Genomic DNA, 18,221 nt, shown 5'->3' on the forward strand with positions numbered 1-18,221 from the left:
TGATCTCAATGGTTTATTTAGGATAAAGTTTTTTTTTCTCTACGTTAAGGATGTCACAGCTTTCAGACGCTCTCAACTATAGACTGTAAAAAAACAATCGTCATTCTTTAGCTCCGCCCAAACGATACACCCCCAGACGTTTTTTTTTAAAGACTTTACAGTGTATCTTCCTTTTATAAATATAATAAAACTAAAGACTTTTCGGAGATATGAAGGATGCAATACTACTCTACAGGTACTCAAGATTGACATGAGATTGACTGAAACTGAGGTACTAAAAAGGCCTACTATTACATACATTTTATTATTTATATTACAATTAGTGCAGTAATTAAGGTTAAAATAGAAAATTCCAATGCAAAGAGGCAAATTAGAGTCATCTTGTGGCTGGAAAAATAATAATTTTCATTTGTAAAGCCATGGTTTATCCACTAGGTGCCTGTATGTCTCTTTAATAAATATGCATGTATCTAGTCTGGTTGCTCAAAAAAGTATTGCAGATCACATCTTACTTATTTTTAGGTTTTGCATTTGAATAAATATTTAGACATGATCAAACACTAGATTTCTTTAAATGTGAAATTTAAAAAAGTTAATAACTTACATCACACAAGTGAATATTAATGAATGCAAGCTAATATAATTTAACCCAAGAAAAGTTTAAAATAGTGCTAAAAAGACAAACTTATTTTTCCTTATATGTACAGTAGGATATATACATATGAATTGATACTGAATCAAGATCGAAACTGATATTTGTGCCAATCACTCCCCAATCCCATGCCCCCGCCCACCCGCCACCACAAATTGGTTTCTAATCTGTGGGAAACACTGCAGCAGCTTGATGTAGTTGGAAGCTCGTGGACAGCCATAAGAAGCAACCAATGCATTAAATAAATGTATTAGAAAACGCAGCATTTGCTATACGGCATCCATACAGTCGGATTAACGTAGTTCATATGGGTCCCAGGTCAAAACACACAAAAATCACATCCCTGATGACTTTGACGGCGTGTGGTTCCATTAATGGACCTTGAGAGCAAGCGGCATCATTAAATGCCTCATTATTCCCATCCTCCTGCTAAGACTGTCACGGATGAAGAGGCATCTTACCTTCTGGGAAGAGTCACTGATATTGGGCTCGTGTTTCTGACAGTAAGGGCCCTTCTTCCAGGCCTCTGTGTCGCCACAGTCACAAAAGCCTCCTCCTCCTGAGGTGGTCATCTACAGGGAGCACAGACAGCCACTTACACACAAAGACAGCAGCATATGACAGCTCAAGGTTGATCTCAAGTCTCCTATATCTGTATCTTATAAATAATAGACCTGTCATTGTCTTGAGTCTACCTGCAACACACATGACTATCTGCTGTAGCGTTCCTTAAAACAAACACACTTTCCTCACACCCTATAAAGCCTACTGTATCATATTTGATACACAAATTTCTACGGCCTCTAGATGATCAACATGATCAAAACTTTGCTGAAAAACCTGTTGCACACAATCTACTACATGCCTGTCTGTCGTGTGATTGGTACTTTACAGCAAGTAAAAGGCCTTTTAGAATAATTGTAAAAACATCCCACTTCAGATCAAGGTTCCCACGTCTTTGTTGTGAAATCTTTACTGATTTTTATACAGTAAAGGTAAGAATAACTTGTTAGTAGATCAGTTTCTTTTAGGAATGTTTACTTGCTCATCTCTCAATTGGGGTTGCAAAGTTTCCAGAAACTTTCTAGCATCTTTGGAAAGTTTCTGGAAATTTACCAGAAATGTTCAGCCCCTTTGGAACCCTACTCTCAATCATCATTGTATTGCATTGCATTATATGTGTTGCACACCAATGAAAACTACAGCGTTTTGATCATAAAACTAAGCATGTAAATATCATCTAACATATTATTGGGAGATATAGAGTGGCAACTGATATTTATATGCATTTTATGCAAGTAGTCTGCTATACTTTAATAAAGATCTCTTTGAGATTAAAAGCATCAGAATGTCATCTTACTTTTTGGCCATGTAAATATCAGTAACTGCACCAAATTTTGTTCAGTTTGGGCCTTTGAATAAAACTGAGGTGTTTTTTTTCCCTCGAGTATGAACTCTATAGTATCACTATATCAGACTATATGAGCCATAAAAGCATGGGCGTCAGAACCATTTAAAACCATTTTTTAAGACCAATGATATTGGACCCCCTCACTTTTATCGTTCTGCCAGAAAAGGCTGACATGGGCTGTGTTCACACGTCTTTTTAAAAAAAATACTACTGTTAATGTGTGACAAAACGTAGTTTTAAGACTTTTCAGGCGATAATGTAGTTGTTTAAAGCTCAAATCGGTGGTTTATTTATAAAAAGAGTGCCTATTTGAAAATTTTATCTGGCGTTTTCGGAGTTGTGAGATCCAGGCGATCAGCGTTCGTTAACCCAGGCGAGAGCAGCCTTTCCTCGGCAAGTCCTTCAGACATTTGCCGCTGGCTCTGATGTGTCTGTGGTGTCTCGAGCTATAATTCGTCTTGTAATGGGCGATCTTTGGTCTCATGGCTCTATAATTGGTTCCCTGGCAAATCGTTTCCCTGAGGGGAAAGTGAAGTTTCATTACTTTTTTATTTTTAGGCTATAACTTGACGTTACCGTTGAAGCCGACTAGCACTGACTTTGAATGTTTGACTGAATTGTTTGCTTTATTTCATGTATAGCTTATTATACCTTTTACTTATACTTTTGTATTATTGATCATACATAAACTTCCATTTAACAAAAATAGACTGGGTTGTGTTTCATGTAATTTAATGTTATCACAGTGATAGGATATGCACACTTGAACCAGATATTAATATATGATTAATATAAACCAGATTTTCTCCTCATTGTTGTCACTACTAGAGCAAGCTCCTGATTAGTTACCGCGGCGCGAATATCCACCAATGTTCAGATTTTTCAACTCATTCGCGTTGCCTCATTCGCGCGAATTGCACCGCAGAATGTATGTTCGTGTCTTTGCATTGACTTAACATGTAAATCACTCGCGCGAAACGCTTCATTCGCGTCCGGTGTGAATGCACCATAAGGGTTCAATAAACAGTCAAAAAATCTATTTTATATGCCAGGCTTTACAGGATTAAAAAAAAGGAAAAAAATATAACCAAGTTTGCTTATCGTAGTACTAACTTCACTTTTTTGAGAGTAATTTTTGCAATGGCTTTTGATCAACTGCTGATTTTTGTATGAAAATGATTTTTTGCAACCATTTTGTTTGAAACTGGTCAGTCATAGGTTAAACTGAAACAGCCCTTAAATTATAGAACAGTTAATTGTGTCAGATTGATTGTTTTCTCTTCACAGATACAACAGCACCATTAGTCCCGTAACCTATACAAAGAACTGCACCATCAGTTTTAAATGCTGAAAAGCTATCATCATAGCTTTTCATAATGAGTCATAATGACCATCTTCTCAGACTTAGTTTGGTTGGACAAATTTGGACAGGAATAACCCTGACAGGGAGAAGTCAGTTTCCACGAGGCACTAGTTCAGACGCGCCCATCCACTTGGTATTTGACACTTTCTCTGCGGCTGTCACACTAACATGCTGACATACCTGAGTGAGATGTTTGAGAATGTAAAAGTGGCTACCGTGCGTCTCATTTCCTCTTACCCTGTAGCGATGCTCTTTGTGAACGCTGCCTAAGAAGCACTGCATACACAGCACACAGGTTGGATCGGCCGCACACTCCCTGATAAGGAGAAAACATGTCAAATGTAAATGACTTATACAGAAAGATAGCAGCGGTCAAAACCCCAGTGAGCTGCCTACAAACAAACCATTTTCAGAGAGCTTGGAGACAAGAACAAAGGTTGTTAAAAATGGTAGCAAAATTATGCAGCCATTTAGATACCTCATTTTGGCTGAATTCTAAAGCAGCATGGCATGCATCAAAGCATTCCCAGAATGCACTGTATCCCAATTTACCTACTTATACGATGCCCTAAAATGATGTACTGTTTTTGTAAAGAAAATGCACACACTTAAGTGGATAGCAGAAGAGTAGGCCAGCTTTGGGACACACACTATTTCCTCATGACTGCATCTTTAATGGGCCACTCTGTCGCTCAATTATGTTCATCCGGTCACTGTTTAAACTGCCCTGTCAATCATCTTGTCACAATTGATTGTGACATTCAATATCATTTCCAACCATATCAGAGAGAAATGTAGAAGCACGCTGATCTGCTAGTTGTGGGCATTTCGTGCAGAGTCTCTCCTCATGTGTTTGCATGATGATTCATTTAAAAGTTAATGATCAAACATATCTTTATAAAAGTTCACAAATCTGTTGCAGATGAAATATGTAGATAACATTGAATAAATGTTAATTATGATAATTATGATAAATAAATGTGATTATTAATCACTCAAAGCTCTTTATCTAAACCTTTCTATATGACTGTCGGTCTTGCACATCCGCCACGTTTGTAGTAAAACTTTTTGTTCATGTTTGTAGTTCTAATCCTCGTCCAATAGGTTGTGGGTAATATTATCTGTTGGAGTGTGCATTGATCTGCACTTTGGATTCAAACCAGAAACAGTAGACCTTCTGGGTCTCTCTGGAATACTCATTTCAACATGCTACGATTTGGGACACACTAATTCTAATTTTGGATACTTTTTAGGATGGATAGTATGTGAATTGGGACACATGTAAAACTTTTCATCCAGTATGGCAAAATCATGCATGACCACTTTTCAGTGCAGATAAAAAATAGTGATAATTAACAGTGTAGCTGCAAAGCCCCTCAAAATGATGCTATGGAGAGACCACCAATAAAACACAGACCTGCAACACACTCATTACACATGAATATTAAAATATGACCACAGAGAGAAAAAAACAGAGTTGAGGGCATTGTAAGTATTTAAAAAAAATCTTATCTTGTTGTTATAAAAATCCTATAGAAAACATGCATGTCACTCATAACACACTGACCTAAAAAACACTAAAAACAGGGAGCTAGATTTTTATATTTCAAAATAACTTCTGCAGAAATGCTTGAAATGTGCCATCATTCTGATTTGAATGTGCTTTTATCAGTTTTGAAAGTAGTGTGTTAGCATATGAAAAATATCCTGCAAATATATAGTTTTTTGCAGTTTGTTGCCTTTGGCTTGGCTTGCTCAGTTGGGGATACTAAATGTTCAACTAAATATCCAAATAAATCTAATTAGTAAACTAAATTAACCATACAAACTAAATTACAGATCTGTCCACATTGTCACTGTATGATAATTGAAATGAGCTGATGACATCACCGTTTTCTCCAGAGCGGCTGTACAGCCGAATCAAATTCTGCTGCATTATTTTTCTGTTTAACACTGTGAAACTGCCTTGAAACAATCCGCATTGTAAAAAGCGCTATATAAATAAAATTGACTTGACTTTGTGGAGTATGAATGACAAAAGTGTTTGTGGATTTTGAAAAATGTAGTGATTGAATGCATTTTGTCTGAAAGCAATGAAAAATTATTCACAGTTTGGTCCCTATACACTTGTGTGTCGCTGAATGTGTGACAAGTTTTGAAAATGTGGTTTCAGTATTGAGCAATGCTTGTTAGCAATTGAAAAAAATTGTAAAGGGATAGTCCCACCCGAAGATGCACAATTATTATAGCACAATTCTTAACACCCCACCCCGGACCTCACTCATTTTCAAACTCTGGTTACGGCCTTGAGCTCTGATACTGCCATTTTTGCTGGATCAGGTATTGGTCAGATGAGACCAATGCAAATCCGATATTGTGCGTATACTATGCTTATACTATTCTGTGTTATTGTTAAGCCCCACAAAAGGCATAAAAACATTAAAAAGCACCATACAGATTTTGTGCATATGCCAGCAGCCATATCACCCTGTAACCCAAGACTGGTTTCCCACCTTAGCTAAGCAGGGTTGAGCCTTCTCAGTACCTGGATGGGAGACCACCTGGGAAAACTAGGATGCTGCTGGAAGAGTAGTTAGTGAGGCCAGCAGGGGGCGCTCACCCTGTGGTCTGTGTGGGCCCTAACGCCCCAGTATAGTGATTGGGACACTATACTGTAACAAGCACCGTCCTTCGGATGAGACGTTAAACCGAGGTCCTGACTCTCTGTGGTCATTACAAATCCCTGTATGTCCTTCGGCAAAAGAGTAGGGGTGCAACCCCGGAATCCTGGCCAAATTTGCCCATTGGTCTCTGTCCATCATGGCCTGCTAATCATCCCCATATACTGATTGGCTTCATCACTCGGTCTCCTCTCCACCATAAGCTGGTGTGTGGTGGGCGTTCTGCCGCAATATGGCTGCCGTCGCATCATCCAGGTGGTGCTGCACATTGGTGGTGATCGAACAGATTCCCTAGACTGGGTAAACCCAGCCCGATCTGCTGGTGATTTGATTTCGCCCTGCAGCTCAGGCTGGAAACCTGTACATATTTCTATCCTGCTTCTGTTCCAAATTTGTGGGGACCAATCACAAACCGGCTTATCCACCTGGCGCGCTATTGGCGGGTTTAACACGATGACGGATAGAGAAGCGATGGATCGTTGGTCTGATTGGTTGAAGGACTATCCAATTGCGTACAGAGTCATTTGAACTATGCCCGTTGATCACGCCTCTTGTGCAGATGAAAATACAGAGCAGACTCCCTTAGACTAATGTTCAATCTTAAAAGATTGAGCTTGGTCTGGTGATTGCCAGACAAGAGATTCCCCTCTTCTATATGTATAGCGCTTTGAGTACCCATAAAAACAGCGCTATATAAATGTAACAAATTAAGTTTCCTGAAGCTTTTCCATATTTTAATGTGAGGTAAAGATGAATATTTAAGCCGTTTAATTCAAGTTCATGTAAACTCTTCTGCGGCTATCAGTCATTCTCCATTAAACATTCAAACTGTGTGTCGCGTTCGGTTACGACAGTAAACTCTCTCGAAGAGGATTCAATGTTTCTATTATTATACTTGATCTAGATAAAGGTATATGGTTTTGCATAAATTAAACAAAACTATCTTGCTGAAGTTTACTCTGGTTTCTAAATCATGTGATCTAACACACCAGGGAGAAAGTAACAACACCGGAGTCGAGAGCGCTATAATTGTTCTTCACATGCACAGTAACTGAAATGTAAAACTGCTAAAAGAAAAGGGTCAAACCACTGCATAGATATTACACTACGCATCAATCTCTCGTGTCTCTGTGCTTTGAACTTTTAAATGTGAAGGGTTGCGACTCCATGTTGCTTCAAGCGCATCATTCAAAGCATAAGCTTTCTGAACTTTGTGATGCTATGTATTGGAGCCCTTCATCTTATAATATTTCTGCGCAATGAAAGATTGTTATTAGCCTTTCTTGTTCTGTCCTATCTATCATATGTTGCTGCCTCATTAAAAAGATTCAAATTCAAATTTTCAAATAGTTAAATCAAATTTTTGTTTGTTTTTGCAATGGTCCCGTTTGGGTTCCTAACCACTTTTGCTTAGTTGAGGACACATTTAGCAATACTGATTTGACGGTGTAGTATATACTAGTACTGTTAGTATTGGATGAGATCTGAGAAATGCATGTGCCGTCACAGTTGGCCGGACTCCCTGCGGTGATGCCCACTGAGTGAAGCAGCATTGGTTCAGCGGGAATGCTGCGGAAAACACACAAAACCCATCTAAAACAGGAAAGAGCTTTAAGATTAGGCGGTACAAATAGATTTCACAGAAAATCGGAGGTATATTTTTACTGAAAAGAGAAGCAAATGGATCGCAATTCACAGAAACAACTGGACTCCAGGCAGCCAAACATGGATTAGCAATTATTTTGTGGCAATATGTTGAATTTAAGGGTAAAATTATACCCTATAAATTGTATTGTTATATATTGTATTGACAACTCATCAATTAAATATTTACCATCTTATATTCTGGATAATTGGATATTTTTAAATAAACACTGAAAAAAACTATAAACTTTTTAGGGCTGGAAGATATTTCAATATAAATATATACACATGTATACACACACACACACACACACACATATATATGAAAGTCAAATAAACCACCAACACATGTTAAGCGGGTGGAAAGTGTCATGGCATATTTAAAGTTAGAGAAACTGAGACAATCCATGCAAGGCTCTGTCAACAAATTTTTTTTAAAGTCTGGAGGCCTTTCCTTTCATATTCTGAAGATAGATTCAACCCAAACACTAATTGTAAGCTGTTTGGTAAGATGTAAGGAACACTATCAAGTCCAACCTTTATAGTTTAAACTGACAATCGTTTGTTTTGCTCGCATTTTAGCAGTTTCCCCTATTAACTCCAGTCATGGAGGAGCTCTTCTGCCACTCAGTCTGGCTGAGGGGGCGTGTTCCGGCCGGAAAGTGACGCCAATGCATACCCTCTATTACCCAGCCCTAGTTGAATGAAGCTTTATGAAGCTCCTTTGGCTGCCCAGGATGCCACCCATGTAGACAGCAAAGCAGATCACTGGATTCTGGATCAGAGCCAGTAACACATTACATGACAGGATTGTAAAACTATCCGCACAAATTCTTAGGATGCAAGATATATTTCACACATCATTCAGATCAGATTCCAATCTCATAAAGCCAGCATGATAAAGCATCGGGGATGTGTGTGAGCCCAAACAAACAGAGCAGAACAGTACAGACTCCAGTCACCTCCGGCCTCTTAGCCGGCTTACAGTGATCTTGCCTAAAGGACTTAACCTAACAGCAACCTGACCTAATTCAGCCAAGACTTCCACGTCTGTGGGAACACAGTGACCCACACTATCCCAGGTCAGATGACGACAACAACTTCAGCATCTCAACAGCATGCATGCATGAAATAAATGCATTTTGACGGACACCCTACTAAATCATCAGTCTAGGCAATAGAGCAGCTCACTGGGTTTTGAAACCGAGCCATGATCACATGTTTTTTTTAATGTCTTTGACATCAAGTGTGGGTGCAGACGAGATGAGTGGATCAGAAAGAGGTGATGTTTGAAGTTTTGTACCTGCAGGAATACGTTGGCTCTCCCACTTTAAACACATGGCCACAGAGCTGTGAGGGCTGGTTGTTCTGTTCCAGCTTGGCCAATCCCACGGACGGCTCTTCCCCGCACAGGTACCACTCCAGCGGGCCCTGAAGCAGCAGCTGAGCCAGCAGATCCTCATTCTGGGGGTTCAGGTTGGGGCCCAGGCAGTAGATCTTGGGGACGTAGCAGGCCAAGTGCTGGTACACCTCTGTGGGCAGGTTGCTCACCTGTAGCCATTTCTGTGGACAGATGGGGAAAACATTAGACACACACACAAAAACTGTCTGAATATTAGAAATGCAGCCTTTAATCATTTTAAATATGTGAACAAATTAGTCAATTAGTGCTACAGAGCAAAATCAGACACACAGAGCCAAAACAAAAACAACATAAAATGGCAAGGTAAATAAGATCAGGTGGTCAAAGGTCAGTTTTAAAAAGGAACACTAATGGTCAGTCTTTGATTGCATTGCTTGCATTCACCGCTTTATATTTGCATGACCTTACTGGACAGCCAGTTTCTTAAAACATTTCTCAACAAAGTATATATTTGTGCAAGTACCTAGCAGAACACAAAGTTCGTTCTAGAGATGTGTTGTTTGAACTTGAGCAACTACACCGTATTAGTCACGCCGACCGGGTGTGATGTACTCCACAGATCAGATCAGTGTGAGAATTATTAACTTTATCAGAAACACAACACTTTTGATACATTTGTGTGTGTGGTTAGAGCTGCACAAGTCTGGATAAATTGAAAACTAAAAATAATTTACAAAATGTCCTGACAAAATATGAATTGCTGCAGTCTATTTAAAATGGTCAATTAATCTGATTTATTTAATAAATCCTTTTTGAATTAATTATTTAATAACTAGCTCTAGAACTTCACATATTTCATAATTGGAGGAAACAGCGTTTTTCAACAAATCTCTCGAATGAATGATTCAATGACAAATAAATTTTTTAACAGTCACCTGTCGCCACCTGGTGGTGTACCAATGTAATCGATATAATTGTTATTTGACAAACACCAAGTTACTTTCAAAAGGTGATTTGCTCCATTTTGATCGCTACCATAGACATCAGTGGATAACGGGCTCTTGCATTTACATTTCTTTACTGGAGATGCTGGAAGAAATCAGTGTGGGCAAAACACTACCTAGCTAGAGTATTACCATTTAGTGCAAGAGATGGGAGGGAGGATCTCTGAGAGAGCAAGATCATAATAAAAGCTCATTACGACCGCCACTAGGGGGCGAATTCCAACAGTCATGGCCAAATGTCATGTGCGGTGGAAAGGCGGCTTAAAGGATTAGTTCACTTGAAAATGAAAATTTCCTGATAATTTACTCACCCATCTCATCCAAGATGTTCACGTCTTTCTTTTTTCAGTCGAAAAGAAATGACGTTTTTTTGAGTAAAGCATTCCAGGATTTTTCTCCATATAATGGACTTTGATGGCAACCAACGGTTGAAGGTCCAAATCAAATTTTTCTTGAAAATGGCCGATGGTTTTGCAGAGCCTCTGAAGCCCTTCCTTTGAATCTGCATTGATTTGGACCTTCAACCGTTGGTTGCCATTGAAGTCCATTATGTGGTGAAAAATCCTGGAATGTTTTACCCAAAAATGTAATTTTTGACTGAAGCCGCGTTTCCACCGCAGGAACTTTCCCCAGGAACTAGGAACTTTGGGTTGGGACTCGGTGTGTTTCGACCGCAGGAACCGGGGTCTAAATGAAGTTCCGGGTAAAGATTTCCCCCTCCAAACGGCTCTGCTCCCGAGGTAGTACTTTTCAAAGTTCAGGAACTTTCGGGGGTTAGACTTGTGCGCTGAACATGCTGATTGGTTGAGCTAACGCAGAATTTTATTTCAACCAGCATTTTTAAAAGTCTTTTGCGAGGTTCGTTCTGCGTTCAGTAAATATCAGTCTTGCTCTTTCTGTCCGATGGCACGCTTTCGTCTGAGCAATCGCACGGCCAATGTCTGTAATAGCTGATATTAACATACGTTGTCTTATTTTAAATCTAGCTTTACGAGCTTTGAGAATATGCTTTAGTATCAGTGCTCGTCTCTTTTCTGCCGTTTTGTTAATGACCTCTTTAGTAAACCAACACATAACTAGTAAAAGCAGCGCTGCTCGCATCTCCTCCATACTTGTTATTGTTGCCGACAGTGTCACGCAAAAATTATTACTGTCCGTCAGTGACTGGGAGGAACAGTCGCGCGCAGTCCCACGTCTCTGGACTAATTCAGGGTTTTAGCAAAATACATAGCCTACAATCATTTAGACTGGAGTGAGGTGAAACCAGAACAAAGTTGTTATTAGCTAGCTGATAATTTTAATTCAATTGCATATGGCAGAAAATTAGGCTATTTGTTCATTTTTAATGCTAGTTTTTAATATTGATATGATTATATACCAAAACAATTATCTGTAAATGGTGTAAAAAAGGAGGAACAAAAGAAACAAACATCGATGTAAGAGACATAATATAAGATGTCAAAATAAGATAATCAAAATTACTAGCATTTTTAAAATGTATTGTCAGTATTGCGCTCGCAGATCACGTGGGTAGGGTGTGTCTGTGTGTGTGTCAACCACCACCGAAGACCATTTTTGACCCAGGAAAAACCCTGTAATTTGCCTAATCTTCACAATACTTTAGACCGCAGTGGAAACGCAGACAGTAGCAGGTCTGGGGGAAAAATAATTCCTGTAAAAAAAGTTCCTGGTACAAATTGTTCCGGGTAATTTCGGTGGAAACGGGGCTAGACATGGACATCTTGGATGAGATGTGGGTGAGTAAAATTTTCATTTTGAAGTGAACTAATCCTTTAGGATAATCTAAATCTAATCTAAAAACGCATAGAAAAAGCCAGTTGCGCCGCTTTCTCCTCTTTTCAAAAGTGTGCTCGGCAGCTTGCACTCCCGTGGTGTTTGCCATTGCGAAGCACTCATGAGCCGCGTTCTCTATAAAGACAAATACATTTCATATTCGTTTTCAAATACGTTATCTGCTCCGATCAGAATTTTTGAGGCCGATTACGGATTACACTGGTCTACAGCCAAAATGCTTCTGAAATAAATGTAGTCAAACTTTACCAATTCTGGATCCCTGAAAAAAAAATTATGCTAAAAATTGTTGATTGGCTGAGGATCTAGTTTTCAAGATATGCTATATGGTCATTATTACGACTTTTGACTTGGGAACAGCAGAGGATACGCGAGTTATAAAGGGAAGAGATCTTAATTTAAACCAGAAATGACTAAAATACATCTTTGACTGGATCTAAGGTTAACTGGGTTTGGACAGTACTTGCTTTTTGGGCAAAACAATGAACGATGCAATCTGAAGCTGGTATTGCATCATACATGATATGAATTGCATCATGTTATTCCTAGAAGTCATGGATGAAGCAATCATAATAGGGGTGTCGCAATACTAGGGCTGAACGATTAATCGCATTTGTGATTATGCCACGATAAGATAAAACGCAAGAGTAAAGCAGTCAACTCAAGAAGCATCAACTTGGCAAGTTACGCAACAGAAAAGTTAGTTTAATCCACCTATTTTGTTGGTCAAACTACACAATAGGGGTGGGAGAAAAAGATTCTCTCTAACGATTCTGAGCTTTGTTTTTAGTTGCGCGATGGTGCTTGCATGTAGAGAAACAACCGTATTCGAACGGCTTCATCATATTTAGTAGGGGTGGTGAAAAAAATTGATTATCGATTAATCGCGAGTATGTTATGGACGAGTATGAATCGATAAAATCGATTCAAAAATCGATTTTTTTATTTATCTAAACCTGACACTACCACCGTGTGTGTGTGTGTGTGTGTGTGTGTGTGTGTGTGTGTGTGTGCGCGTTCATTAGATGAATGTAAATCTGTCGTTAATGCTGAGATGATTCTGAGGGAACACTCTAGAAATCCTCCCGCCTCGCCTCCTCTGGAGCTCAGGCACATTAGCGCGTTAGCACGGCTCAGATTCGCGCACAAACACCGAATAAACGCCTTCAATCCGCAGATTTATGAGCGCGTCAGATGAGCGAGCACGGCTCAGATTTGCGCACAAACACCGAATAAACGCCTTCAATCCGCAGATTTATGAGCGCGTCAGATGAGCGAGCGCGACACACATCGATGCGCACATTCGCGAGAATAAAGGCTGGAATGCTGGAAACACACAACGCCACACTAAAGCAGCACAGATGTGTTTACCGGACAGGCCCGTCTGATCTCCCCGAGCTCGAGTCCCGCGCTCCGCTGCACCGACCCGCGGCTCCCGCTCACGGAACCATCACGCACACTCTTGACATAATGACATTTTGTCACTGTGTTCTACAGTACAGTATATAAGCTGAAGCTACAGTAAGTTGTTCAAAAATGTTCATTTTGTCTTCTTAATGATTAAATTGGACAATTTTCTTCTAGAAAGACAAGGTGTTTAGGTGGAGAAAAAACTTCTTTACCTTGACATGTTTCGACTGCAACCTGCAGTCTTCCTCAACCTGAACACGTTGTCTTTCTAGAAGAAAATTGTCCAATTTCTACAGTATGTTGGTTCTGATCTACTTCCTAAAGGAAATAAGCCTCTCATTTATTTGTTATTGTTTAGTTCAACTTGATGAGTCACAACACAATGTGATGTATTCATTTCTGTGTAACTACACGACAAGTGCTTTGAGTTGTTGTTACTCAATAAAAGAGTTAAGTAATTCAGTAGCTGACTTTTTTTTATACTGCAATCACTTTGTAGTTTATTTTCGTTTACTGTTGTGAAATGGAAAATCAATAATCGCTAATCGAGAATCGTTAATAATCGAAAATCGACTGTAATCGAATCGGGACTTCAATAATCGTAATCGAATCGGGAAATCAGACAGATTAACCACCCCTAATATTTAGTCAACCTTGTCCTGTTTTTGTTTAGTCAAGTTTTAGTCGACTAAATGTCTGAGCATTTTAGTCTAGTTTCCGTCATGCTGCATTGATAATCCCGATTATTTTCCTCAAATATAATTTGAGAAATGTATTTTTACATTTCATCAGAATTGTTGCACTTTCAACTATAAATCACAATGAATGGCGACCCAACCACATGGTTTATTTGACCTCATCTAGTTTAATGATTTATTATAGGCTATTTATCATATAGGCCTAATGAAAAAATAAGAAACTTCTCAAAATGTAAAACAGTGAAATTCCACATTTCTTTAATGTTTTTTCTATTAAAACAACAGCAAAAATGTGTCACGCAGAGGTTGTGTAAGTGCAGTTATTCAGCAAACACAATTGCAAATAGTCGAGAGATCCATGCTTGGATTTATTAAAGTTCATCACTGAGAAAGTTTGATCGCAGATTTAGTCGCACAAACAGCACAAGTGTCTGTGAGCTGTGACAGAACACAGACCAATCATCCGCGCGCGGGAGAAAGAGCGAGCTTTTGTGCAAATTTTTAAGTAAAACACCGGATAGAATACATGCTCTTTTAACAGAAAAGCTCTGATTGGGGGATTTAATTATTCAAGAATAGAAATCTGGCAACCGCAAGCACAAATGCACAAACACTCCTCTAAATTAAATCACAAAGCTGGGTCTTAAAAACGGCTCCATAAATCTCAATCTTAAAACAAGCTGCTAAATGTCTTCTTTCAAATGAGTCTATAATGTTTGAAGTCATGAACGATGTACTTTAATCTGGATATGGGATTTCTGAAATGGGGACACAAGTTAGCAGGTTATGGTATTATATGTGCTGTTAAAGCTTACTGAGCAGTATTTCTCTCTCCTGGTTATTTCTTAGGCAGTGTCAAAGAAGCCGTTCTCAATTGTTGTATGCAATGGTGTGATTCACTGGCTAAAAAAGAAAGCAAAACACAAAATAACCAAAGTAAAGATGAATTTGACTGGTAACACTGTTAACTGTTGTTCAGCACTTTGTTTGACAAAAAAAAAAAAAAGTTTAATTTAATATATGAAATTCACATATGATTAAAAGATCAATTAAATTAATGTTGTATGCCTTCATTTGATTGCCAGAAAGAATAAAATATACACAGAATTTCTGAAAAAAAAAAAATTAGAAATGAAAATAATAATAATAATAATTTGTTTTCATGAATTTGATTAATTAGACTTTCATAATTAAAAAAATGGAATCTAGAAAACAAAAGAAAAAATAATTTGAAGAGCTCTAAACATGTAATGTTTGTTAAACTTTAAATAAAATGTTAAATTGTATAAGTTAATTAATTAAATATTCAAAAAATATAAAAAATATTTAACTATTAAAATGGAGTCTAAAAAAATTTAAAAAATTGTTTTATTGAATTTGGAGAAAAAAATTACGAATTTCATAGGGCCCTAAAATGTGCAATTGAATCTGCCTGACAGTGATAAGCATGGCAATGGATGGACAGAACAAAACAATCCGATACTGTACGTCAAATGATCGGTGCATTAAATCTTAAATTGTAAATGCTAAATAATAGACCTGCCTTTATGTAATGTGTTACTTTGTTGTTCATTGTATTTACATTTACATTTACATTTACATTTACATTTATGCATTTGGCAGACGCTTTTATCCAAAGCGACTTACATTGCATTCAAGGTACACATTTTACATTTTGTCAATTCTTGCTTTCCCTGGGAATCGAACCCATGACCTTGGCGTTGCTAGCGCCATGCTCTACTGTTTGAGCTATAGGAAAGCCTATAGGTATTACTCCACTCAGTGACTTTTTACATTTACATTTACAGATTTTTAAATATAAAATAGCTCTGAGCACTTTGTTTTATGATCTGTCCATGCAGTTTTTTTTATTTAATATATAAAAATTGGATAAGTTAATATTAAATATAATTTCTTTGCATCAGTCCTCTGCTCAGTTCACATGGGTCGGGTACTTTGTACTGTGTGTGGATGACCGTGTTAATCCGCCACCACAGAAGACCATTTTTGACCGAGGAAAAAACAGTAAAAATCACTCCTGAAAAATGGAAGATAAGGCAACTAAAGAAAATAAATGTGCTGCCTATTTAGAGCGCATCAAATCAGTCATTTTAGTTAAGATGCATGCCTTAGACATTCATCCAAGTAGGAAGCTCACAAGGTTTTGTAATTATATTATGCAATTCTGACATCATTTGTTCCTGAAGAAAATACTGTAACAACAACCTAGCTGATGTCCAATAGCAGGTATATGTGCCAATCACATGCTAGAAGGAAACACAGGGATTACGTATGCACAGTAAGCGGAACTTGGCAGTCTCTGTTACTGTCCTATATCGACCTACTAACCTGGATTGAGTGCTAGAACATATAGCCAAACAATCCAGCATCCTGGACCACAAAACCAGTCATAAGTCACATGGGTATATTTGTGGCAATAGCCAACAATTAACATTGTAGGGGTCAAAATGAAAGATTTTGCTTTTATGCCAAAAATCTTTAGGATATTAAGTAAATATCATGTTCCATGAAGATATTTTGTAAATGCCCTACCGTAAATATATAACAAATTTATTATTATTAGTAATATGCTTATCTAAGGACTTCATTTGGACAATTTGAAAGGCGATTTTCTCAATATTTCGATTTTTTTGCACCCTCAGATTCTAGATTTTCAAATAGTTGTATCTCGGCCAAACATTATCCTAACAAACCAACAAGCTTATTTATGATTGTATTTAAATCTCAATAAAAAAAAAAATTATACTTATGACTGGTTTTGTGGTCCAGGGTCACATATGGTGATAATAAAAATAGTAGATAATATAGACTGCTGTCATACAGTCTATCAGACAATACAAACCACAGAAAATTGAGGTCTTGTATGTGGTTTTAAATAACCACCATCTGTGCTACGTTGTAAAAACAAACCTACTCGTGTTTAATATAAGATAGATGTGGCATGAAAATATAATGGGTATTGCAATATGCAAAAATGACAAACAAACATGTGTAACTGGAATATGTCAAATAAATTAATGTTTAGCCACAACATTCTTCAAGTGAAAGAAACCAGAAATACAGCTCACACTAATGTTTTTACAGGAAAAACTACACAAATAGACAACCTCAGCTTGACTGTTTGCTAGTCTAAATCAATTTAAACAGAGTTTCAGAAGAGTGAAACTATGTTAATAGCAGCATTAACCGCATGACGTAAAGATAGTGAACAAAGCAGCCAATGTTGTTTTTATCCAACTCTTGACAGATCTCTTTAAAAGCTCATTTCTTTGTAACCAAAGCCATACATTAAACACCAAATGCGAGAGATGAAAGCATTTATAACTTGTAGATATCAAACAAATTCATGTATAAACGGAGTGTCAAATGCGTGTTTTGGGGCTTGAGCTGTGAACATTTCACAAGCTAGCGGTTAGCGCGTTAGCAGGACAACACTGAGCAAAACAACCCGAGATGAGGAGCGAGAAAAAACAGAAAATTAATCGCCCTCGTATCGATTTCCGCTACCACATATATATGCTTAATCAGGATAGACCATATACTGAGTCTTCATAAAACTGTCGCCTACCGCAGCGGTGTCCTTTGCGGAGAAATTGAGGAATTCGCTGCAGAGAGCGGACGGTGCATCGCGATCAGTCTCGGCCGCCGCCATCTTTACTTCAGTGACCAGCAGCAGCAGCCGTCGTGAGGGAAGCGGAAATCAGCCGCTCGTCCTACTTCCGTAAAAGAGCTGGGAAACTTTTCAGCTGACTAATGGGAAAGTACGGTGTCCACGCTGTTGCCTTGGTGACAAGTCACAACAGTAGCCACTCCATTGCTCAGGTGTTTTTTTTTTTGTCTCTAAATAAATTGTTCAGGTAAAAACGAGCTGTCCTCCCAAACACTTATTTATCTTGTAAACTCCCTACATAGGCACTATTTTAAGGTGCCATAGCGATGCTCATGACGTGAAGGCTGTTCTAGTTCATTTTTGAAAAGTACCGGTAATATGCATCTATTTTTCAATCAGCAACAGTTGATCTAAACTGGCATGAAAACAGTAGGAGTATCAGATGATTCATATAATTACATTTTCTTTCTGTTTCTCCAGATGAAAAATTTATAATAATTAAAAATAACTAATATAATTTTCAGCATCATTAGGCTTCTCCAGTCTTCATTG

At 38.1% G+C, this 18,221-nt stretch overlaps 1 protein-coding gene across 3 annotated transcripts in view; it reads right to left on the bottom strand.

The window, feature by feature from the left end:
* The window catches only part of ubr2 (ubiquitin protein ligase E3 component n-recognin 2), a 70,426-nt gene extending 52,687 nt beyond the window's left edge, over window positions 1-17,739 (bottom strand). Inside the window, exons 1-4 of one of the 3 annotated variants that reach the window (XM_079842153.1) lie at window positions 17,628-17,739; window positions 9,055-9,314; window positions 3,664-3,742; window positions 1,114-1,224 (exon numbers count right to left, since the gene is read on the bottom strand). In XM_079842153.1, the coding sequence (XP_079698279.1) occupies window positions 1,114-1,224; window positions 3,664-3,742; window positions 9,055-9,314; window positions 17,628-17,711 (534 nt within the window). In that variant the 5' untranslated portion in view covers window positions 17,712-17,739. The remainder of the gene's footprint in view (window positions 1-1,113; window positions 1,225-3,663; window positions 3,743-9,054; window positions 9,315-17,627) is intronic. The other 2 variants (XM_079842154.1, XM_079842155.1) reach the window with 2 other exon arrangements.
* Window positions 17,740-18,221: the final 482 nt, after the last annotated feature.

This window comes from Gobio gobio (genome assembly GCF_949357685.1).
Source record: "Gobio gobio genome assembly, chromosome: 18".
Lineage (NCBI taxonomy): Eukaryota > Metazoa > Chordata > Actinopteri > Cypriniformes > Gobionidae > Gobio > Gobio gobio.